This window comes from Diadema antillarum, unplaced genomic scaffold, assembly GCF_040938485.1.
Source record: "Diadema antillarum isolate AM-2024a unplaced genomic scaffold, OU_Dant_1.0 seq00001146_RagTag, whole genome shotgun sequence".
Lineage (NCBI taxonomy): Eukaryota > Metazoa > Echinodermata > Echinoidea > Diadematoida > Diadematidae > Diadema > Diadema antillarum.
Window position 1 is genome coordinate 359502 of NW_027271958.1, and position 27196 is coordinate 386697.

The 27196-nt window shown below is 39.3% G+C and overlaps 2 protein-coding genes across 2 annotated transcripts in view; one reads left to right on the forward strand and one right to left on the reverse strand.

Annotated features, from left to right (window-relative positions):
- Window positions 1-3776: 3776 nt before the first annotated feature.
- Window positions 3777-11922, reverse strand: LOC139744196 (uncharacterized). Its single transcript, XM_071654645.1, has 2 exons — window positions 11832-11922; window positions 3777-5546 (listed from the first exon to the last, which is right to left on the reverse strand). Exon 2 carries the CDS (start codon window positions 5468-5470, stop codon window positions 4445-4447), a length of 1026 nt encoding a protein of 341 aa, XP_071510746.1. The 5' UTR covers window positions 5471-5546; window positions 11832-11922; the 3' UTR covers window positions 3777-4444.
- A 6633-nt stretch (window positions 11923-18555) lies between these two features.
- Window positions 18556-27196, forward strand: part of LOC139744206 (probable E3 ubiquitin-protein ligase makorin-1) — a 28084-nt gene continuing 19443 nt past the window's right edge. The window contains exon 1 of the mRNA XM_071654656.1: window positions 18556-18825. Coding sequence (XP_071510757.1) covers window positions 18746-18825 — 80 coding nt within the window. The 5' untranslated portion in view covers window positions 18556-18745. The remainder of the gene's footprint in view (window positions 18826-27196) is intronic.

A 27196-nucleotide genomic window follows, 5' to 3' on the forward strand; every position in this document is an offset into this window, starting at 1 on the left:
CTTTTTGACGTACATGGTACATTGAAACAAATGTACATCAGGTGTAAGTTCACTTCAGCTTACAATGTAGACAATTTCAACTTGTGCAATGTTGACTGTACACATGATGTATAAAGAAGGCAGATTCGAAACCAAAGACCCCTCCGACAGTCAGTCACATAAAACACATATCACGGCAACCTGAAAGTATAATGACCACATTGCATAAATATCTTCCCGTACAAATCTAATATCAAATAAGATCTAAATACTTCAGTCAATGAATGAGGTACAATGTAAAGGGTAACCTATACATATACAGTCAACTTGACATCAGTTTATAAATATGGCCACAATCCTAACTCTCAAGTCAGTCATAGCTCCATAGAGTTCTGACATTTGTAGACTGACCAGGGAGGTGTTGCACCTACCTGGACTGATCATGTACAAATGTAGATTAACACTACAATTTGTACAACTTGTATGTCCTTGAAGCCAAGAAAGCCCAGTTTATCATTTGTGACTTTTCCCTTGTTTTGACCTTATATCAGCAAATATGGCATATTGCGAATGAAAATATTTCAATGAAAAAAGTTATCTCAGCAAAACAAGAAAGACAGTTAACAGTTGCTTATGTACAGTACAACACCAAGTCATGAAATGAAGCATGATGACTTTACAATGTATGAGTACACACATGATCAGAAACATTTGAAAGGCAAAAGGCACCTTCATGTATGATAGATACAAACTCCTGAATGAATGAAAAAAAAAAGATAAATGAAAACATTTTACTATGCAAAGATGTGTTGCTTCACATTTCTCCTACAGTAAAAAAAGCCCACCCTATCTGTGGAAGAGATACAAAATGTAGATGATAAAATAAAATCATATATACATGCCATTTTACACATTAGATACATAAGAAACTTGATGCATCAATGAGGTTGGGACCATGCTATAGTCCTTGGTATAGACAATATTTTACTACACAGTATGTATGCACAAAACACACTCGTGTTCACAGGTGCACAAACATGTTACATTGTATTGTATACTATATACAGTATCATTACCTCACAAAATCACTGCCAGTAAGTACAAAGCCTGTAGAAAAAAACAACTAGAAATGTCGCTATGGTGACTGGTATGCTTCCGCCATAATGCATGATTCTCCTAAAAGGTCTATAGTACACTGTACATGTGGACAATGTGTGATTACATTTTCACAAAATTGGCAAAATATTAAAATTACATGTTTGTCACAAATGTATTGAATGTTCACCTTCCTTGACCTAGGTTTAATTGGATGAATAGGAGAGCATGTACATGTATTTGGGGATTTAAGAACTTTAACTTGACTTTGACCCTTTCATAAGTTTATGCACTGAGTAATTTTCAAGGTATGGAGAAAAAGTGCAATTTCTGTATTGAACAGTAATTTGTTATCATTTTCATCTGGACTTTGATTTGTAAGAGAATCACTGTCAGGCAGAACATACATAAATATGTACTAAGTTTCAAGATAACTTGAGCCACTTCCGAGATATGGAGAAAGAAGTTCATTCAGCACTTTCACTTGATCTTTGACCTTTTGACCTTTGACCTTCTTGGCAAAAAAAAAGAATCCCAGAGAATCTCTGTTGGGTTATACATGCATACATCAAGTAAAAAAAAAATTATATAATCCTGCTGGCATTGCATAAATATAGGGAAAATAGTAAAATTTTGAAGTACCGGTATTGCCCTTGACCTTTGACCCCTGACTTTTGACCCCATGAACCCCAGATTCCCTAGATAACCACTGCCAGTCAGTACATGCATACGCTTGTATATACTATGTTCCATGAAGATACCTTGAACAATTTCGAAGATACAGAGAAAAAAGTGAAATTTTAACATTTTACTTGACCTTGTGACCTTTGACCTTTTGACCTCATGACCCCAAACTTTCACCAGAGAATCTTAATTGGGTAATACATGTATACACTAAGTTTCAAGAAAATATCTTTGGGCATTGCATAGATATGGGGGAAATAGTGAAATTTTAAGCATTTGACCTTGACCTTTTGACCTTTGACCTTGAGTATGTGCACCCAAAAGTTGATAGGCACAACTTCACCCCCTAATACACATACATGCCAAGCTTCATTAGGATACCTCAAAAGGTTTTTTAGTTACGCTGTCCACAAAATTCATTATGGATGGAAGGAAGGATGGACGGACAACCCGAAAACATACGTAATGCCTCTGGCACCACTTCGTGGCGGAGGCATAAAAAACCTCTTTAAATTCAATTGAAAATACATACGACTGTACACACTGATTTCATGTATTCGTGTACATGAATGTATGCATATATTCACTGAATTGATACTTCATCTAATCTGCGTGGTTATTTCATGAATTTCTGACTTTTCAGACATGCAGAGATCCTCATTAAAACAACTGTAATTTGCGTCATCATGTTTGAAGGTGGGTGTGTTGTGTGGATGTGTGTTGCCTCAGTGCATGAACTCTATACGCTACTGCACTACAGCAGCATAATGTCACCAACACCAATGTGGCTGAGGGAAAATCTTCTAAGGACTTGTAGACATTGGGACTTTTTCACTTACAAAGCAGTTATTTTGTTGCAGCATTATCTTGTTATAAGACTAGCTTAATGCATTGCCATTTACTACAGTGTATAGAGAAAAGTTAGGACTATATTTTTGACTATACAAAATGTCCTCAGAAATGTAGATATATCAGCATATCAGTGCTTGTTACATTGTTTGTTACAATGAGTTTCTCCTTTTCAATGCAGATTTACAGTACTTTAAGATTTTTTTAAATCATACACGAATCATTGCAATACAAGTCTAGACTGTCATAGTTACGTACACTGTACCTGAATAAAACAAAACAAGTTTCTATTTTGTACTTCACTTGGTTAAGCTTGAATAGTAACAGTTAAGTCAATACTGCAGATGGGAAGATAAGGATGAACATGAATTGTCCCATCAAAACAGTTCAAAAATCAATACAACACTGAATTGGAAATGTAGCATTATGATGCAGTATAACACATTAAACACAAATGACATGCATTACTCGTAATTTAATGTTTAAACACAACAATACATCAATCCATTCTGAGTATAGTGAGGAGCCTGCACGTTGCCAGGGGCCCTACAATTTATTTTTCAAAATCTGCCACACCTTGTAAAATTGCTAGAAGTGCACTGAACAAAAATGTACGCACATGACTCACTGTGTTCAGTACGCTTGAAACTTTGCAGGGTTACCACAACCAAGCAAACTGAGGTAAAAACCGGGCAGTTTTTCTTGAAAATCTTGAATCTATACTGGAATACGTGCTTTAGTATCATCATAGTCCCCCGCACACGTACATGCTTTGTCTAGATGTACATGCAGGGTGGCAAAGTGCAAGCCCCTTCCTAATAGCGCACAACTATTCCACATCATTTGCATTTGACAACAATATACATGTACAAATTTCTGGTGTCAATCACTGGACTTACAGTTCCAACGGAATCTTACAGCAGTTTTCCTGTGTAGGATTTTATAGAATTACAGTGAGTTTCAGTGTGAATGAAATGTAACGTATGCACAAACTCTAACTACGGCAATGAACGGGACAATCAGGTATACATGCACTACTAAATGACAAACAGATGAACACAGGCATTATAAAATATACTTTGTACTACCCCAAGATAATCAATGTTACACTGCAATTTTTTTCCCCGAGTACAGAAACTGTAACAAAATATTTATAAAAGAATCCCAAAGATGCAGTCATATATGCATGTACCAAACATGTGACATTAATATTTAGGTTAATTATTTCATGACATGACAACTGCAATACGGTACCAGCAACAGTCAATAGTAACCCATATAATACAAGTACATGTACCATATTTAACAGCCATAATTATAAAGGATATCAATAACATTTCACAATACTAAGTAATATAATGAAGAATGTGCAGCAGTACTCAAAAACATGAACATTCTTCCCCTCCACCAACACTGCAGCAACTTTTGCACTGAAGCAGATAGCATTCATACAATCATGGTACGTGTATTCAGTACATCGTGCATAAATCTGCATTGATAGACCTGCACCTTTTCTTCTTCGTTCTTTCATTCTTCTTTTTGTCACTTTAATTATGTTACTTAGATATAGATATTTAGTGAGGTTACCAACAATTATGATAACAAAGGACATCATTTCCAATACCCCTGGGAATAATTTCTGGCAGGTCTGGTGAATATCTCATCATGTATTCATGCTGTTGTTCTAATTTATAGTTTTTAGTCTAATTTTTTTTATTGGGGGAGGGGGAGGGTATTATTTTTGACAGTGCTACATAAAACAATGCTCACAACGACAAACCACACTAGTTACCTTACAAACACTTTTGCCAAAGAGTTGGGGACAAGTTTTCACAATTTAGACACGGGCCGGTTGGTCTTTTAATTCAATGTCCTGGTCTGCAAGGTCACTTGGCTCAGCAGGAACAGCCCCCTGTTTTGTTTTCAGCCACTGTCTCACTTCATTGTACACATCCAAGCCACATCTAACAAGGGACATCACATTTTTGGTGACAAATGTCGAGATGTCGACATCATGTCTGAACCATAAAAAGCATCTGATAATGAGAAGTGGAACATTAACAATTACGAGATACAGCCCAGAGTTAATTGCCAGAATCACCTTGAAGTTGTTCTCCTCAGCCTTCCTCTTCCCAAGGAGTCTGAGAATAAAGAGTGGGAGTGTTGGCAGAGCAAAGCAGCAGCATGTGAAGAATTTGATGGCATGATCCAAGGAGTAGGGGAGGACCAACAGGGTGTCATCAATGAAGAGCAAGGCAAGGAGCATGAGACAATCAAGTATATCCATGCTGGCTGTGGTGCCCAACTTCTCCATCAGAAGCTTGTACTTGGAATTGTGGACCTCATCGTGGTGTGAGTACGCCAGCAGCAGAAACAACGGGCCAGAAATGGACAGGATAACTTTCATGGATGTTGAGGAGTAGAGGATGCTGTCTTCAAACTTGAGTATTCCGCCAATTGTTCTTGTGGTCATATTGTAATATCCTAAGGTGGACAGATTTTCTGCAAAGTCTCCAAACATGTACCAGATTTTGGCTGTCACAACTATGCTGTACAATATCCAGGAAAAGTAGGCATACTGTACCTCGCCCATACAGAATGTGAGCCACTTCCGTGCTCCGGTCTCTTCGACTGTGTCGGTCTTTTGTTTGGGGTTTCCAGTCCTGCTGACAAGCACAAGGCCTGCAATCCATATGATGAGAACAATCCCATCTCCAACAAACCATGCATATTTTCCTGCATTACTGTCAAATTTGATGAAGAAGATGTTGAGGAGAACTGCCTGAACCACCAGAAGCAGTATGGTGAGAACCTTCGCTCCCACATCCAGGATAGCAAGGCGCTTGATGAAGATCGGGATCATGTTTGGCTACAGGACATGTGATGGCATCCACTTTAGAACAAGCTCAGCTCCTTAAGTCACATTCAAAACTGAAGATCTGGAGAAAAACAAAACCATGCAAAACAAAACAAAAATACAGAGAATAAGCTCACCCCAAAAGATGTGGTAAAAAAAAATACTAGAATTGTGAGTAAGCAATTACCGGTAGTGATCAGTTTCACCTTCACATCAAATCTGTGGTTTCTTTCAAAGTCTGTCCATTGTGAAAGAATATTTTTGTATAAAAAAAGAAGAAATATAAATACACAAATGCACTGTGCGGATAGCCAAACGAGCCATTTGTTTGAGCCTCACAGAATTAGGATATCAAGCATACGTCAACCTGGCTACTGAATACAAAGATAACTATACACAGCCCAGTCACTGTAAAAAGCCTGTCACGTTATTACAGCGACTGGACTATGTATAGTTAATACAAAGAGTGGTTTAAGTACCCATGATCTTCTTTCAAACTACACGGGGTGCGTTCAAGCACTCTCCTAAAGCGCACTGAACTGTACCTTACCCATGCCAGAGTTCAATGACCTTTATATGTACCATAGGTTAAAAAATCCTTTAAAAATCCATAAAAATTCTCATATCACACCAACATTCAATCATCTGTTCCATTTGTCATTAATTATTGACTTTTTCTGCAAGTTTCATCAAATCCATTCACAAATTTTTGAGTTGTTCTATAAATTTACAAATGGACAAACCAATGCCGATTTTCTTGGTGAAGGTAATAATAGTTCTAGTAACTAAGCCTAAAAAATAAAAATTAAAAAAAATATGTAGGAGCCAATGTGGGCCCCGGGTTGACGAAGGTTGAGATTTACAGTTACAGTTCAAGGAGTTGTTATGACAGTCACACACACAGCTCAAGGTAACATAAATTCAACAGAGGGCGCAATGCCACAAAATATCTAAGTATTACTCCTTCATGAAGTCATTCATTCATCCAGTGAATGGTGACTATGCTTTAAGAATAAAGTCCCAATCATAATATACTTCAAATATAAAAAAAAAAAAGAGTCTGTTCTGGAAATGCATGATCTACCACCCTCTAGAGTCCTAGTATTTTTGATTGAATCATTTCTTAATTCAAGAAAATGAAATACATAACCAGGTCAATTGTAAATCCCTTTAGATAATTCCAGGCATACATTGAAAATTACAAATAACAATTCCAAGAACATACAATACAAATAACATTCATGAGATTAATGCGCCAGTATCAACAATAATATTTAACATTAACAAACGTTATAACATTTATATCAATTCTATAAATATATATATTCATATATCGAACATTATTTTATGGAACTTTCATACTCCAGATGAGCTAATGATCGGTCGATGTTCTGCACTTTTTCTCTTTTTTTTTCGATTTCGTTTCATACAAAATCAAAAATTTCATTAACTTTCCCAATAAGAAAAATATTCGTGGTCCTAAAAACTATAATGGGCCTTCTTTCAATGTACCGGTAATCTAATTCCATATTACATATATACCACTATAGTATAAAATATTACACTTATACACTAGTAAAGTCTACCAATTAACAAACTTTAACATTTTTCATGCTGTAGGGAAAGACCCATGAACTGAGAGTGAAAGTTGAATTCTGATAAATGTGTATCTATTATACTTTTTTTGTTTTATTTTGATAATGACGTTTAATCGTCTGCACAAGGGGTATTGATGGCCTTGTGTCCGTTGAGGTCATACAAGGTTTGTAACAATGCTTACATTAAAGAAAAAAAATTAAAAGGACAAGTTCACCTTCATAGACATTTGGGTTGAGTGAATGCAGCAATATTAGTAGAACACATCAATGAGAGTTTGAGGAAAATCGGACAATCTATTCAAAAGTTATGAATTCTTGAAATTTCTGCTCACTCACAGGTAAAAGAGAAGACTACTATAGCTATAGTGATGTCACATGTGTACAACTATATAAAGCAAGAATAAAGAAAATTCAACATATTCCACTTTTCTCGCATAACAAAAGAACACTTGACTTCTCTCTTTCAGAAGGCAGGGGGAATAATATTACCCTCAACATAATATGTCGGTAACAAGTCAAAGAAATGTGCACTTTATTCAAAAAGTGAAGTTTTGTGAAATTCTCTTTTTAGTTTCTTTATATCACTGTACACATATGACATCATACACTGTAATGGGCTTCTCATCCCGCAGTGACTATGCAGATACTTTAAAAATTCATAACTCTTGAACGGATTGTCTGATTTTCCTCAAACTTTCACTGATGTGTTCCACTAATATTGTGGCATTCACTCAATCCACATATATGAAGGTGAAATAGTCCTTTAAATTCCTGGGACAGCCGTCATTCTCGCCACCTTCTTGCCCAATATGTACTTTTTTACAAAATCCAGCATCCCCTGGACAGGTGGACATGCTCTTTCCACCTGATATCATCCCAGCTATTAAAGTACATCGGAAGGCACAATCATGAACTCAAATACACAGTTCCTAAATCCACCATTGATTCTCATAGGTATTCATTTTACCCAAGAGCCATAAAACTGTGGAATCACCTGCCAGGACCTGTAGTACTATGTGACAGTAGGACCCCATCGGGACCGGCAGGCGTCCAGATAATCGATTTGGCTAGATAAATGAGATGAAGTACCGGTACCCGTATTGCCCACTCACCGAACAATATGTCTGACAGGATCCAGTCCAAATAAATGACAAATTGAGCACTATTTATCCAGGTTCATGTTTGTTTATTTTGTACTGCTTTCAACCATCTTGCCGAACGTTTCATTCACGTTTCATAATCGTCTGCATGTGTGTGCCGTGTGCTAGACTGACCTGCTTGTTGTTTGGGTCAGTATACATTATCCATCTCATCTGCATACATAATGATCTTGTATAGTCTTGACTTTAGACACTACATTGTATAAGATATGTGCTCACATACAGCACTTTAAAGTATAATCATGCTAGGGGTTTACACATTATTACCAAATTTATACAAAAAAAAATATTTCTACCTTTATGATTATCAATAAATTGAATTGAATTGAAATTGAATTGAATTGATTGATATTGACCACAATAGGATTGATATTGCAACTTGTTGAATACTGCCAATGCATGAATAACCACTGCTGAGCACTCAGTGCCAGCACGGCACCAGTCATTGACATTGAGCGTGTTTCTACTGAGAGCAGCTCACATCCCTGGCATCGCCACGAATTTTGTCCAGCGCAGCACCTCGTATTTTACGACCACTCGAGCTGTTTCTACTGAGCGTTAAAATATGAGGTGATGCAAAGGTGACGTGCAAATGCGGCGATTCCGGAAGTCAAGGTATTTTTAAGTCACAGATTGGGTCACGCGTTAATACGATCCGAACCCTGCCTGCTTTGCTATTGCGTCGGCTATTTTTTGATAAGCCATTTCTCTTCGTCTTCCCATCCAATATACCCCGAACTAACATACTGGTATCCTGCCACTGACTGATGAGAAATCTTTGGAGATCGAGGGTCCAGTTGAGATTTTTTCAAGGCTGCGATATACTAATGAATGTGGTACTCTCGCGATTCGAGACAATATAAAATAAAATAACGCAGTGTAAAATCAAAGTAAGTGATGAGGGCTTAGTAATGTAATAAGTTAGGCTGTTAATCACGCGAACAATAGACGATGAATGCCACAATACATAATGTAAGGTAACTTATAGGGCCTATAACACGTACACAAGCGAGTTGGTACAAACAAAGCATGATGCGAACACGGTCGCTGTGTGTACACACGTATTTTGTACACATGTGTCGAAGGAGTGTGTGCGATGAACCGATTGAAAAGCGCGGGGAGAAATTCTAGACGTCCGATACACCACGAATTTCGCTACCCGGTGTGTTTCTACTGAGAATCGTCCTTCGCGTCACCACGCATCGACCACCTCAATAGGTGGACGACGGAGCACCTCGCATCACCCGGCATCGGCCACTACCCGATCTGTTTCTACTGAGGAAAAATTTGAGGTGTTACCACGCATCGGCAGGTATCGGCCGGCATCGGCCGGTATCACCACACATCGGCTGGCATCACCTCGAATTTTCGTCGCTCAGTAGAAACACGCTCTTTGTCTCACAAACTGACTTAAAAGTTACGGTCCACTACGATGATTGGGATATGTCCCATCATGTGTTGCATGATAATGTCTGAAGGTGCGTTTGTTTTGAGTGATGAGATTGGCACTGAAAATCACTACCCACGATTCACCTACCATATCCATACCACATACCGTAGTCGTTCGCATAAGCAAGCAAATGACAAAGTCAGAGAGAAAGAATGGCAAATGAGTTGCAGAGATATATGAAGACTAGAGTCCAGAATTACATGCACCCTGGTGTCTGGTAATACAATAATGGTACATTTTGAATAGACCTAAAATTAAGCCCGGAGCGCTCTTTGTACACAATTATAACTGTGATGCTTCACGTTTGGGCTGGTCGCAGTTAGAATAGACATACTGTAACTCCAGGGCGCTCCTTCACACAGTTACATATCACAGGTATGGATGGCATATACCGGTACTGGACAGCACGGTAATTCTGGATGCGCACCTTTTTTTGCGTACTAATGACATTCAATACACGCGGGACTTTGCAGACTAGTCTCACAGAGTGTTGTATAGACTGAAATCGCAAAACATGTAACACAAAAATGTAAAAATGCTTAGATTTAGTACCATAAGCTAAGAAATTCACATTTCACCCAAGTCGGCTCAGATTTAGAAGAAAATGTTGATTTATCACAAGATTTTATCATGTGAACAAGTTAGACATTTACGCTGCCATACGTGTAAAATACAAAATTTGAGCCTCATATTTGTCAATAACAAACTGCGACCAGCCCCAACACTACACATTAGCATACATATGTGTATGGTAGCCCTACTACAGTACATATCGACCACCTTCTTTTAAACCGACCGTGTATAATTGGCGCACTGAACACATAGTACGCACTTCTCTGCGCGCAAAGCACATAAAAATGGATTGGCTTTGAATGTAGAGGATGGTGTGGGAAAAAGCCATAATTCACTGTTCATTAATGGTTTTAATCAAGGACAAAATTTCAAATGAATATTTTCACCGAATCGTAATGACAGCACAATGTAATGTCTATGGAAGTTTCTAAAAGGCTTCTAAAAAGCTTCGTACAAGACAGTGTTCAATACAACTCGGTTTGCGTGCATTGTCAATGCAAAAACAGCGGTCGATCCTAATAACGCGATTTACAGCGGGGAGCTGAAACGAGGCCACGCAAGTTCATCGGCGATATTTTTGCACTGAAACTTCGAATCGAAAAGGGGACAACGGCATTTGATAGAGCTGGATTTTCTCAATCACGTAGGTCAAGTTTTTCAAGTGAATTTCAGTGTTAAATATTCTTATCAAGCAAATAAACATTAGGCGGTCGATGAGTAGTAGGTCCAACCCTACAATTAACCCGTTGAGGACGAGTCCCGAGTATACTCGGGCAGGTGTCTATGGGAAATGCGTGTTGTAGCAAAGTCAAACCGTCCTCAACGGGTTAAGGAGCGCCCCGGGGCTAGATAGACCCAGACCTAACCGAGCGTTCGCATTAGTTATATTACCATGATTAACGTTACAGTGTCACTTGTCGGTTTTCACATATATCCAACTAATTTCGATTTCATCGGTAGCGAGTAGGGCTTAGCTAGCTAGGCCCTAGTCAAGGAAGTTGGGTGTCATTTAACCACACCAGCTAGCGACCCAAACTTGTAATGTATTAAACAGCGCCCAGCGCCGGGGTTAATATTGCGTGTCATCATTGATAGTGATACCGAGTGAAAACGTGTCCTAGCAGCTTTGGCAAATTACCCTTCTCATAACTTTACTCATCTGTTGCCCTTGTCAACCTTAACGCGCTATTTGACCCGCCCATTTCGGCATAGCTAGTGGCCAGTGCCATCCAAGGAGGCCAAGCCCTCAACTCATTTCGACAAACGGATGGGCGGGTTCTAACAACAATCACCCGACATAGTAAACATAGTACAGTTTAGACGTGAGACTACTATGGGGGCTGGGGAATCCCACCTCCCTGCACCTGCTATGTCGTACTTGCATAGCCATACCCAGTACAGCCATACGGCCCCGTCGCTGTACAGACGTAGACGTCGACGGCGTCCGGTAGAATCTAACGTTACCAAAATTCCATCGATACAAACACCACCATAATTGCAAAATCTTTCAACAACCCAAGGGTAGGTGATCACTAATATCACAATGTCACTGTTCAATCCTGATATTTCATAAATTACACCGTTACCTCTCAAAGTGCGGAGAATGACCAGACACAGGCGGTGGGTATGCCCTGACGCTTCGGTCGGTGTGCCAAAATAAGATAAATTTGTAAAATATATAAAGCGGAGAATGTGTTCGCGGTGTACGCGTGTACACAATTCGTACGGTGGTATGGTTTACGTGGTGTTCGCGCGCTGGGCGCGGAGAGCTCCGCCTCTTGTATCATAAAAATGCTGATAATTTTGATTTTTATCTTTGAATGGTATGTAGGGGGATGCCTGTAGTTGTTGACATTGTTTTCCACCCAACACTACTTTTGTTTTAATTGATATTAATTTTGTTCCCAAACCATTCAGAGAATTGAGAGTAATGACAATTTCATCTCACGCTGACTATGCATCTTTATTATATCGATTTGAATGTGAGAACCATTATCTCTGTACCGAACAATTTCATGTCTGATTTTGATCTCACAATATATCCACATGTATCTCTATCAATTTTCACGAATCGGTATTTTGAATTCTGTTTGGCTGTCTCTTATCACATTTGTTTATTTTCGTGATTCAAATTGATTTGATTCAACTCCTCTCAATATCGTTCGCTTTATATACCAATTCAAAAATCAATAACGCAATAAGCTTGATGGAGAGTGGCTTCGAGAAACTCGCAAGATAACAAAACTTCTGCATGGACAACATGGGTTTTGATGTTTTTATTTTCTTATTCAAATATGATTCAAATTTACGGATCGAAGAACGTCTTTCCCCTTCTAAGTACCGAAATTATCAGGGGCGTCACCAGCTTTTTTTCAAGGGGGGTGCGTTTTGACACTAAATGTTTACGAGATTTTTTGGACAGACATTTGGAATATAGGAAGCTCTCAATCCCTAGACTTTTACTGTTTTTTGAGGGAAACCAACCGGGGAAAGGGCACCGGCGTAGCTAGGATTTCATCTGGGGGGGGGGGGGGGGGGGTAGTATGCGAGGGAGCGAGCAAGGGTGGGGGGAGGGTGTGGAAGTGCCGGAGGGGGTTGTACCCCCTATAAATGGATTATGGAATGACGGTGTGAAACGACAAATTACTGGCAGCTTGAAAATTTTGACATTTTACAGTCCAAAAACTGCCATTTGGAGCCATTATTTTTTCGCTTTGGAAATAAAGGAGGGGTGGGGGGGGGGCGCAACGGGCGCAACTGCCGGTAATTACTGGCAGCAACATCAGGAGAATTGCATAACAATTAAATGCGAGCGAGCGAGCGAGCGAGCTTGAAAATTTTGACATTTTACAGTCCAAAAACTGCCGTTTGAAGCCATATTTTTTCGCTTTGGAAATTAAGGGGGGGGGGGGGGCGCACCGGGCGCAACTGCTGGCAATTACTGGCAGCAACATCAGGTGAATGGCATAGCAATTAAATGCGAGCGAGCGAAGAGAGCGAGCTTGAAAATTTTACATTTTACAGTCCAAAAACTGCCGTTCTTAGCCATATTTTTTCGCTTTGGAAATTAAGGGGGGGGGGGAGGGCGCACCGGGCGCAACTGCAGGCAATTACTGGCAGCAACATCAGAAGAATGGCATAAAGATTAAATGCGAGCGAACGGAGCGAGCGAGCTTGAAAATTTTGACATTTTACAGTCCCCAAACTGCCGTTTGTAGCTATATTTTTTCGCTTTGGAAATTAAGGGGGGGGGGCGCACCAGGCGCAACAGCCGGCAATTACTGGCGGCAACTTCAGGGAGAATGGCATTACGACTAAATGCAAGCGAGAGGAGCGAGCGAGCTTGAAAATTTTGACATTTTACTGTCCAAAAACTGCCGTTTGCAGCTATATATTTTTTTTTTTTCGCTTTGGAAATTAAAGGGGGGGGGGGACGCCGGTGCGCCCCTCCCCCTGGATCCGCCACTGGTAGTCAAGGGTGAGGGTTTATATTCATGACTGGGGGAGGTATGACCAGCGAGGTGGCGTCGAAGTGACCAAGCGGGGAAAGGATGTCCAAAATCTGCACTTTAGAGCATCCCCTAAACTAATTGTGCGTGTTTGTTTGTGTGTGTGTATTGTATATATGGAAAAGTTAGGAATTAGCCCATGTCAAGTCTTTTTATTGGCAATGCAAGACATTTTCATATAGACTATAGTATGTAAAGCAACACTGCAAAATCAATGATAAACGAAGCGTAAGGTAACAAGGTGTACATTCTATATCACATTGCGCAACATTGTAGCGACTCTTCGTTCGGATGTACTGAGTACACTGCGCACATCCTGCTTATATGCAGAATGCCAACCAGGAATCACAATCTTTTGTCGGGTCCGGGCTTTTTGAACAATGTTTCACACTATATACCTATTTAATTATGGTTAAAAGAAATCATAGAAAAATATCTTATTTCTGGATCACCCTTTCATTCAAAAGCAGTTTACTAACACTTGAACTACTATTTCGGTAAATCTTTTTTTTTTTTTTTTTTACCAGCGGATTGGGAGGGGGCGCACCCCCCCCCCCCCCCTCCGTAGTTACGCCACTGCTTTTGGGTGAAATAATTGGACAGATTTCTTGAATTCTAACAAAAAGCAAGAAAATCTTTTCATCGCGGGAATTATGATTATGTGGGGTGGGGCAAATGGTGCGCTTGCCTTCCAATATTTTTATGGGGGCAACATTTGTTTTCTTTCAAAAGCAAGAAAATCTTCTCATTTCGGGAATTATCAATTATGGGGGGGGGGGGGGCAAAACTAAAATATGCTTGCCCCTCCATGTTTTTTTTTCTTTTTTTAATGAGGCTAAGGCTTGCTCTTGGGCTGGCAATATGGATTGGTCAGAAGTAACGTACATAGACCCTACATACTTGTAAGTAGCATACGTACATGCAAGCGTGTATAAGTGCTCCGTATCGTACGGATGTACAGTACGGTCGATAAATAGTAAACACTGTAGAATATGTATAAAATCAGTGCTGCCAGAACCAGGGGTGCGAATTGTTTTTGCCGACGATTTTGTGTGTGTGTGTGTGTGTGTGTGTGTGTGTGTCCCTGGTGCAAAATATATATATTTTTTTAAATAGAAAAGAATAATTATTTAGCGTCCGGCGTTGAGGTCGGTCGCAGACTGATTTTTTTTTTTTTTTTTTTTTTTTTTAAGGATCTGAAGGGGGGTGCGTTCGCACCCAACGCACCCCCCCCCCCCCTGGTGACGCCCATGATTATACAGCCACTTTTGAGTCTTATAAGCTTGTAGTATAATAAAGTCTATTTCTTGGTGATAGTAGAAGAATTTGCATCAGCGTAGAACCAAACATCGTCGCTTTCATCAAAAATAAGCCACTTTTTAATGCAAGCGCATTATTATAGACGTCAAGTATATTTTATCTCTTTTTGAATAAATTATAATTATGATGGCATATCAATAACTATAATAATTCAAATTGCTGTATCATACAAAGAGGCAGGTGTCTTACTCCGGTGTATAACAACCTGCTTATTTGAAGACCTTATAAAAATATGAATTCAGCTATGCATGCGACACAATAATTTGTATAAGTAAAAACGAAACAAAACTAATATAAGCTAAACAAAAAAGAGGCAATTGTGAGCAGATAGGTAAACCAGTCTATATAGGTATTAATTATCATCTGCTTCACAACTTTCCATTTACTTCCACCGAAAGAAAGCACCAGATTTTCTAAAAATGTGAAACCAGTCTGAAGTGGGAGGAGAATACCCTTCCATATACCTCCCCCCCCCCCTTCTGTGCACTTCCGACTGACTTTCACAGAGTGAAGGCGCAGTGAGAGGGAACAAGAGAGGTAATTTAGCACGCTTTTGATTGAAACATTTACAAATATTCAAACGTGTGCACCCCAGATCGTTATTTCAATTTCCATTCTAAATATGCAAAAGCTCCCTCAAAAATCACCCCTTCCGTCCTCCTCCATCATAGACTTGTATAAACGCCAGTGAAAGCACGCAAGGGTGTTTTCACAATTAAATTCACATCATGGATAGTACACATAAATCGACAGCTCCATGTTCAGATTAAATTTTGCGGAATTGATTGCGATCCTTCACTGCAAAAATTCCGGTGTTAAATATGAAACACCGAGTTGGTGTTAAATTTCCGGTGCTCATTCATGGTGTTAGATTGACACCTCCGGGTGTCATTTTAAAATATAAAACTATTTCTTTTAATAGTTTCTTAGTTACTGCACTTCTTGTTGATTTTGAACTTCAACAAGACGATAAAGAATTTTCCGATAAAGCACTTGATTTTTGAAAAAAAAAATGTGTAAACACATTTACACCACAGTAACACCAGTTGGTGGGGTCTCCTATTGAAGCTGGACGGGTGTGATACCATTGAAATTAACACCACCAATATCAAATCAACACCATGCGGTGTCATTATTGAATTAACTCTAGCCCAGTGTCAAAAATATCACCAGCCACGGTGTCAAAATTAATTAACACCACGAAGTGCCAGGTGAACACTTTTTAACACCATCACAATACATTTTCTACACCTGTAATGTGGTTGTGGTCCTCTATTGAAGCTTGATCGGTGTTAAAGAGCAGCTTCACCACAAGAATGCATGAGTGGGGGCTCACCGTAAGAATTTATGAGTAGCCTGAGGCTCACATGAATTTCAGAAATGTATAATAGCAACTATGTGATTCCATCGCATTACAATGCCGCTGTCACCCATCCTGTGTAGAATGCATGCTTTCTTCTTTTGTTCTGCTTCCTCGAGCCCCCACTCGTGCATTCTTATGGTGAAGCTGCACGTCATCATCCTTGTTCATTGTGAATTTATTGTTATATTTTTAATTAAGTATTCTTGTTCCTTATCCCAATGCCCAATGACAATAAATTCTGAAGCTCTGTGCCCATGTAATAACCAGTTTAGGGCCTATAGATGTTCAAAAAGTAAAGGTCTGAAAATCATCTGAAGTTCTCCTTTAAGAGGTGGCGCATGCAAGAATCATTTATTAATGATGCTCTTCACAATTTCCCCAATTATTTTGAATAAAGAAAGTTTCCAAACATTGATAGTTCGCCCAAAGTGTCCATGCATGCAAGAAATTTCCTTTGAGTGTGTGTGTGTGTGTGTGTGTGTGTGTGTACGGGGGGGGGGGGGAGTGGAGGGATACCCTTCCTCTCGCGTCACCGCTAGAGTCAGTATAGGTGCTCTCCCTCTCGCGAAAATCATCCAATTTTTGCCCCCTCCCCTTCCCCCTCCCCTCCCCTCCCCTCCCCTCCCCCTTCCTGAAAACGGTTCGACGCTCCTGATTTTCAAGTATAAAATGGTTCACTTGATCTTGGTGTTATTATAGTGTGAATTAGTGTCTGATATTGGAAAACGTGACTTCCATCTCGATTCAACGAGACCATGAGGTTATGTAACATCGTTCGGGTTACCAATAGGACAACAGTAAGAGGCGAGGTGGATTGATCGAGTCATCAAACGCTTTGTAAACATCACATGTTAAATGTGACAGATGTGGGCATTCGTATATCATTGTATCTAGGGCCTATAATTATATATCGTATCTTATGTCAGTTAGTGGCGCTACATCTCATTAAAAATCAAAATAATTATTTGAAACATGTTAAGTGTATGACTTGTGTGGGTGTATATGTACCTTTCGAGGTGATCATTGTGGTCGAGTGCGCTCGGAGGTATTCGGGCTATCTAAGATGATCTAAACTTTGTGATTTTATCACTAAAATCTGGGTCTTTGCATTGCCGTGATTGGACTTGCATCGCCACTATGGAGGAATTTCCCCCTTGTTAGTAAAATACAAATTCTTCATTATTATCTAACGATGGGCCAGTAGAGTATAGAAGCTTTCCGATCAATCTTGATCATTTGCCGGTACCCATCTGACATCTTCAGGAGCAAAAATGCTAAGAATTTCAAACTTCCGCAGTGCACCTGCATGTGTACAAGTTCATCAATAAGCGCATTCTTCAGCATGTTGGCGCAATTTGCCTCGGCACATTAGCTTACGATGACTACTTAGTACAGTGTATATCTTTGTGAGGGTTGTTTTCAATGATCTCGTGAAAGAAGCTCGTAGGAATAAGGCTGCTAAATTTGTATACTTGAGCATTGTTGTTGAGCACTTGTAAGTAGGGGCCTACTTCGTTAAAGCAGCTACACAAATTAATCTTCGTTTCTCAGAGGATGCCTCAAATAGTTCCTTGCCCACCATGGAAAGTACAGTACCCAGTGGCGGATCTACGGGAGGGTGGGGGGGGGGGAGTAGGAGTTCCCCCTCCTCCTTCGGCTGTCAAGTGAAAATGTGATACTAGTAATCGTAAAAGAAAACGCCATAATATGATTGTATTCAGATCCACACTGTGTGCTCCCAGCACTCAGTCTCAGGCTCAGCTAAACGTCCAGAACGTCTTTTTGTTGTTGTTTTGCTTGTCATGACCCGGCCATGGCCATCGTCAGGGGGTTATCCCTCCCCAGCCCCCCCCCCCCCCCCCCCCTTATAGCAAAAAGCAAGGTCAAAGGATACACGCAGGCCGCGCCCAATCATGCCCGCATTCTAGCGCGCGCGCACACCCCTGCGCAGCTGTTCATGATCGATCAAGCGTATTACGTTGTATCGATCTGCAAAATTGACAATAACATTTAGGGCAGACAGCAGCAGAAACACGTACACTTCGTTATGATGCGATGGGGCAATGGATTGACTACACAATTCAGAGCTATGAGGCGAACGTACACGTACTGACTCACTGGGACAGACGACGACTTGTGTAGCTAGAAGAAGCTGAAGTGAGACCAATCTTCACACAAAACTACACAGTCCTCCTGCTGTCTGGGTGGTGTCGTCGTCCTCAAACAGATTCATCGAAAAAAAATAGTTTCACCCATTGTCGATCCCCTTCCCGGCATCGCAGAAGATAATTCTGAGGTGCGTTTCATCATGGCTGCCGCTGGTAGTTTCATGCAGGTCGACATGCCGACACACTCACACTTTGATTGGCGCAAGAACATCACTTGCAGGTAAACTTTAAATGTAGATTCTAACGTTTAATAGACTCTGACGTTTAAATTTACTGTCTAACGTTAGACGGTCTACGTATCTACTAAATTCTATTTTACATGAAAATCAGACAGAGATAAACATCAGTCTGACAAATGCAAGAATCCAAGATCACTAGCCAATTGATTTACATCTCTCTATGTTAGACCCACTACTGCGTGGTGTTGACACTGTGAGTGTTGTCATGTAATTTATGAAAGAATCTATTCTAAAATCTAACGTTAGATATGATGGGGGGGGGGGGTTGTGAAAACTTAAACGTTTACCCATTTCACATAGAATATGCACCCTTCTTTACCTCAAAGACTTGATATAGACTCCTCATATATAGACAACATAGAACTTTTTCTACTCTAATTTCTAAAAATAGCGTGAGAAATCCTTGGTGCGTCATTTTCATTACAGACGCACTTACAATACGCGTCTGGTCCCACAACGCTTGGTCATACAATAACAGTTGATTTTGATTTAGAACAATGAAGCAGCATAAAAACAGAGTTTGGACATGTTCTCAAAACTAAAAGGGCGCCTGAGACCATCTTTTTGAGTTTTATTGGTGATTGGCAGTGAATGATTATAGGAATAACGCATTCCGCGGAGTTGTTTAGCGAGTATGCAGTGCACGAGAGGTTTCTTCTGAGCATGCGCACTCCACACGAGTGCACTGCATATCGCTGAACAACGACGGGGAAAATGCGTTATTCCTTTTATAAGATGGCTAAGTAATTTCAAATGCGAGGTGAATATACCTTGTATGAGAAAGAAATAATGAAATAAATCAAATATCAAAGATTTAAAAATTGTACTTACCGTTGGAAAATGGTCCAGAGTAGGCCGAGATTATCCGAGATTATCCCAGCTTGTGTTGAATACTGTAACAGTGGATATTTTCGCGTGGTACGCTTTGACCAATAAGCAAGCTGGAAATTACTTAGCCATCTTATAAAGGAAAAAAAACCACCTTCTGTTCTGGTTTTCTAGTTTTTGTACTTTTTACTTGCACCTTTCACTTTTTATTGTAAGTACTCCCAAACGTCACTGTTGGCCATTGAATCATGCACACGCACCCCATCCCAGGCTAACTGCGACCAGCTCGAATGCAAAGCGTTTGGCTCCCACAGTATGTCAAACATCTGTGTACAAGGAGCCTCCCGGGGTTAATCCCAGGCCAGTTTGAATGAGCTGCAAAGGGGACAGAAATTCTGCCTTCTTCAAGATGAGACATTCAATGGGACACAGCTCCACCCCCAGGTTAACCCTGGCTGGAGCGGTGTAAAACACGTATGTGTTGGGGTCGCTGGTGCGGTAACCTCCAGGTCATTTCGGGTCACATAATCTGAGATGGGTGTTGTTCTTGTGAAACTAGTACAGTAGCTAGTAGAATAATCTAGTAGAGTACAGTGAATTTAGTCTCCACTTAATTGCATTGCGTACATGTAGGTCCAGTGTCTGGCTTAGGCATAGCATTTCTTACCAAATTTATAGCGGAATACCTGATTAACCAGAAAGCATGTTAGATATAGTTCATTCACAATGCACATGCCGCATACCAATCACCACACACCTCTACTGCACCTGACACACAGCACAGGAAAATCCCACACCAAGATTCGACCTTCTGTGCAAGAATTTGATTGCGCACAAACCAAAAACATCGACTTTACAATGTACAGTGTACCTGGCGGTAGAATCGTGGACGGTGAAGATTACGCACTGTAGTGTGTGAGAGCGTGCAGCGGTATGTGTGCTCCATCAGTCAAATTCCACAAGTAGTGTATTTACAACATATCTACACGGAGTGCAAGTAAAATCCATAATTTCTTATATGAGCTGCAGTTACGTCTCCCTCAAGAAGGACTTGAATGCCTCGAGGGAGGGTGAGTCAGCCAGGTCTGCTGGTAGGTCTGAAGGTGTTGCTGCCATGTTTCATAGACAGCTTGCTTTTTATTTACATGTACAATGTACATTGTATGTCACTTACAGCCACTTATTATCCAAAATGCCTACACGATTATGCGGTAAAGAAAACATGCGTCAGAAACTCTTTTTCAGCATGTAAGTCAATTAAGGGTAGTATCCGATTAAGCAGTACCTGATTAAGTAGAGAGTACTGTATCCACATTTTGTGTCGTGTACACATCTTACAGTCAGAGATAAGTCTCTTCTTCCTAGTTAGTAAAGCAACTGCAATCAAAAAGTTGATAATCATGTCACTTTCAAAGGTCAGCATTGCACATTGCAGTAGGTCCCTAATTTGTGTTCATGATAACTTTGGCACTAATGTACATTCTTTAATATCCTCGTTGGCATCTCAAAATCTGCAAACCCAAATTGCATCAAAATCACAGGATATGCTAACTAGCTCATCATTTCCAATCACTAACTTCAATTTGATTCAAATCTATTGTCAGCAAGCTTTAAAGCTAGGGTATTGATGTCGACTTTGATGTTGCCACTCAAAACAACTAGCTCTTTGTGAGCCTCTGTTCACCATTGCGGCGTAGCCTGCCTGCACTATGTGAACCTGAAATTATTATTTAAACCTTTTAATATTATGTGACATATATTTCAAGTAAGAGCTTACTAAGTACATTGTAAGTACCGGTAACCAGGAGCTAAAAATTAATGATATGGCAAGTTGAATGAAGTCGGTTGGAAATTCAGATCGTAGAGCACACATGAACACACAAAGATACAGACATACAGAGGCAGACATACACACACATGCATACTCAGATGACTTGTTTCAACATGTCATGATAATTGTAGATGCTCGTGGATTAATACCTTGTATGTCACATAATTTTAGACAGCTTACTTCAGTTTCAGATTGTGCTGGCAGCGTCCACCGTGATGGCAAATTAGAGTGATTGGGTAATGCCTGTGATTTTTGATGGGATTTGACTTGGAATTGGAGATACATTATGTACCTACATGGCTATGAAAGTGCCTTAACTTTATTTGGCTTGTGTTTTTGTGGATAGAGAAATAAATAAAACTGATCAACAACAACAACTTCTGACTCATTACCTCCACCAAGGGAGGAGGTTATGTTTTCATTGGCGTTGGTTTGTTGATTTGTTTGTCTGTGTGCAAAATAACTCCAAAAATGGTTGAACGGATTTGGATGAAACTTAGAGGAAAGGTTGAGAATGACACAAATAATAGATGATTAAATTTTGGTAGTAATCTGGGAATTTTTATGGAATTTATGGTGGATATCTGATATTTTGGCAGGTAGGATCAATGAACTTGGGTGTTCAAGCTGCGCATTTTTGAGGTTTTCATACGCGCACTAAAGTGTGTGCTCTAGTTTCTGCTAGGGCGAGGCGCCGCGCAGCTGAGGTTTGATGACGTAACAAAAGGTTTCTATATTGGGAATTTAGAGGATTTTCAGCGTGCATCGGATGGGTGGAAATCACTGATCTCTATGGAAGAATAAGATCTTAGACCCAGTGGAGATTAGCTGCTTAGCGGAGGTCTGCATTCTCAGAGTAGTTGTTGATTGGTGAGCCATGTGGCAGCATGCTGCGAGCAGTCATAGATCCCTACCTATATTTGGTACCATACTGTCCTTGCTAGTAACTAGTCTATGCTAGTTAGAATCTACTTGAACCATTCTTATTCTTCCAATCACATTTCTGTACCTTTAGTGTGATGACTGTGATTGATGTTAGTGACACTCTGCACAGCTAAGCTATAGATTACAAGTAAACCAGCTGTGCTGATCACATAGAATTTTCTCAAACTGTGTAGATCTAGATCTATTAATTGCAAGCCAACCAATTAAATTTTCGGAATAGAAACAGGAAAAAGAATCACATTTTAAGACCTCTGACATTGCTACAGTGTAGGGTAACAAATGAAGTAGAAAACTAGAAGTCTAATGCAAAGGTTCACATCAGCAAGCTTGTGTGAAATTCTGCTGCAGAAACTGCTGTCAGTGCAGAAGTAGAAAAAAGTTTCTAGTTTATAATAATTCACAATATTCATAAAGCACTTGTCACAATTAAAAATGTCTCCTCTAAGCGCTGAGAAAAATAGAAGGAAAAAGATAGTTTCGGAATGTTGTACTATGTAGGCCTACAGTATTTCTGCACATGCTCAAGCATGAAACTATGGAATGAACAGATGATTTTTTAACATACAGACATACATGTAGATTTATTCACTTTTTAAAGTAATGTTGTTTTAGATTTATCTAGCTTAAAGGGACTGTACAGTACTGGTTGAGGTGGGGATTCATGTTTTGAACATTCCTATAAGTGAGATAATGAAAAGCCTCTTATGAAATATGAAAGAGCATGTAATTTTAAGAAGGATTCAACGTTTATTTGATGAAAATTGGTTTTCAAATGGCTGAGATATCCGAAAAAGTGCTAATAATAAAAGGCGACATGCCACAACTTTATCAGGATCTCTTTGTTTCACCTTGTTTTTGGATATCTCAGCCATTTCAAAACCGATTTTCATCAAATAAACTTTTGATACCCCTTAGAATTGCATGCTCTTTGACATCTTACAGAGTGGTTTCTGAATATCTCACAAAATGTTAAAAGCTAAATCCTCACCTCGACCAGAACTGTACACACCCTTTAAATACCTTAGATTAGAATTCCAAATGATAGCCTCACTATCTGACTAGAAACATGTTAGAATTGAGCTGAACTCTGATGCTGATTATACAATGAGTGCCCAAGTGTACGGGGGAAAAAAAGAACTGTAGCCTGAATTTGACTGGATTGAAAGTGTCTGCATGACTTCTGCAGCACTTTAAATATCCAGTATCACTTAATAGCAGTGTCACATGAATATGGCAGACATCTTGCTGAGAATAATATTCCATGTCTTTTGCTGATTAGTCTGAGCAAAAAGTCAGTTGTTACAGCGTGTGTCATGATGTGTTGTATGCACTACTGATTTCCTTGTGTGCATGTGTAATTGGATCCCCGTACACAACTACATAGCAACCCACACTGTTACCATAGTGTAATCACATGTACAGTTTTTTGCTATTGTAAATGATAAGGCTTTCATCAAAACATTCAATCAAAAATCAAAAGCGTAGACTTCTCTAGGTTATGTTAACATGACATATCTGCACACCATGTTATCCCTTTAGATGACAAATTATGCTCTGTTGCTGTGTGAGTGGCACAAACCCAAACAATCACTGTGATTCACACAGTCTGCACGGTTGATTGAAGACTGGCCCAATGTTAATACACTGTACAAAATTTTAATGGCTGATACTATAGTTCATAAGATTCATTTCATAAAACAAATAATGCACAGATTTAAGTTTGTCATTGTAGTGGAGATGCAGCACACTCTCAGGTACATGTAAATTCACAATGCAACTACCGGTAGTTAATACCCTTGAGTGTGCTGCATCTCCACTATAAACTCACTCCCCCTGTGCAGTATTACTTTGTATGCTAGTGAATGCTGCTTATGAATATGGTACAGAGTACCAGTTGTTTAACATGAGGGTAGTGGATGCCTTTTTTCTTAGAGATGGTCATTGAGGACTGCACATGACAACTTTCTTTGGTGGTGATTCATGACAATTATTTTGACCTTTGTACAATGCACTAATGGCAATACAGCAATGCCTGTTACATTTTTTACTAAAAGCGTGCAAGCAGGGAAATATCTGAAGGAGTACAAAATTTCAAAACTGCATGCATCAGATTTTTTGCTGCTGTATTGTTTTCAACATCGAGAAGTGCTACAATATTATGTTACTTTTTATAATTGTCCTTTGTACAATGCACTAATGGCAATACAGCAATGCCTGTTACATTTTTTACTAAAAGCGTGCAAGCAGGGAAATATCTGAAGGAGTACAAAATTTCAAAACTGCATGCATCAGATTTTTGGCTGCTGTATTTTTTTCTACATCAAGAAGTGCTACAATATTATGTTACTTTTTTGTACAGAGATTGATTTCAGTGGCTTTATTTTCAGAAGGTGGACTTTATGACATCACATATAAAGAAAATATAAAGACAATTCCACAAAATTCAAGTTTTAATGAAAAGTACACATTTCTTTGATGTGTTATTGACATACCAGATCAAGGGTAATAGTATTCCCCTGGCACTATCAGAAAGAGGTACACATTGTATTAATCAAGTGCTCTATGCCTCTTTCATTGTTATTTCAATTTCTTTAGGCTTTCTCCATATCATTGCCCATACATGACATCACAATCTGTAGTAATTAGTCTTCTGATACAGTGATGGTGGCCCTGAAACTGTAAAAATTCATAGTTTTTTAACAGATTGTCTGATTATCCTCAAACTTTCACTGCGTGTTCTAGTCTGGCCAACTTATTTTCGGCTTATGAGTTTTTGAAGCCTGTGATTGGTCAAAAGTGGTCCCATTATCTTCGTGGAGCCATGTCATTACCAGAGTGCGCTTGCACGCAGTGTCCATTGTTCACTACTCCTTATTTGGCTAACTTTCATTATGATGTCTGAGCGTACACGCTAACTCACTTACGCGTAATACGCGTAGTGACGACATGGCGTCCAATTTAGCAGTTGTCCAGACTCTCTTTGTACGGCATTGACATTTATCATGCAAATATTCATAGCAATACTCTCCTTACTAAAACGTGTGTCCCATTTTGCTGAACATCAATCTTCACTAATATTCCCCTTTTTTAACCATTATTGAAGTCAAGGGAGAAATTGTCTTGTTTTAAGACGTTTTCAAGTAGAGCAGTGATGACTTTGAAGGGTGGGGCTTCTCTCAGTACAACATTTCTTTCTTTTTTTTAACCAAAACCATGATGCTCATAATTTTCCTACAATTGTATGCACTGATAAACCAGGGGAGAATTATGAGAGGATATCATTGCCTTGATTGTGATTGTGGCCAATATCACTGCTTCCAGACAATTTCTGAAGATAATATATTTTCATTTTGATATTTTAGTATACCTCATATATCAGTGAAACTTCTACTGTTCTACTTGTTTGATTCTTCCTCTGTCAATCAACATCCTTGGGTCCTCCACATCATATTTCCATTGACATTGTCTGCAAACAAGTCACCAGTTAAATGGAATTGCATATAGTCATAAACCTCCATGGTATATGTGTATATCAAAAATTACAATATACACTCAGTGTGTTATATAAAAAAATGCACTCAAAGTTCATATGAACATAAATTATATTTGTAACTCTGTCTCAGAGGCAACACAAAGATCTAGTAGATGTATAAGTTGTTTTTCTTTACACCTTACAGTTGTATGCGGATCATGTATCTTTCATTGCATAAAGAATTAGCAAAGAACATGCTTTTCACTTTAAACATCCACTTGCTATACTATGTAGTTGTATAGTGTACATTGTAATAATAAATACCCGGTACTGTTAGCCCTACATACATTGAGCCCTACATTGTCAAATTTGACCATCTCTTTGCAGTCTTCTTCAATTTAACAACATTATTCACTTGAAATTTGCATAGCAACATCCAGCATGGAAGTGTGTTTTTGTTTAGTGATCATGCAGTTGGCACAAATTTATTTTTCTAGTAATTCTTAGTGAAACTGACAAATTATGCATGGGGCACAATCAATATGATATCGCCTGCCAGGAATTTAGAGCAAGCGAGATTATATCAGTGCCACACTAAGTCTGTCTACTCAAGAAGGAAATAGCCCATTAATCAAAGAAATCCATACATGAGAACTGAACATTTTGCTTTGAGGCAAGCTAAGCTGTCTGTACCGTATCAGGGCAATTACCACCCCCCCCCCCCAGCTAAATACTGGTTAGTGATAAGGTTAGAGTAAAGATTAGGGTTATGGTTAGAGTTTGGGTTAGGATTAGGATTAGTTTCAGGATTAGGGTCAGGGTCAGAGTCTTGGGTTATTGCCCAGGGTGTAATTGCCCTATACCCATCTGTACACTACGATAAATGTATAGGAATATACTGTGATGATTATTTTCTGTTAAACCATTGTACACTGTATGACATTGTTCTACAGTAACACTGAATACACAGTGCCCCTCTGAGTACTTGGGTAGTGCTGGTTTAAATCATAGCACATATCTGTACAGTATAGTAATATGAGATTACATAATCAACTAGAAAGTGGTGTTTCTGCTAAATATAGCTTTTTTCTGTATTTGAAGATGAGTTTGGGATGGATTATTGTTGTTGGGATCTACTGTACACACAACGTACCAGTCCCTGTATATATTTCACTGTGCAGTATAGATGATTACATGTACAGTATGTTCTTGAACTCTGTTGAAATAGTGATGACTAAAGTTCACCATCATTGTCATTTTTAGACTTCATATTTAT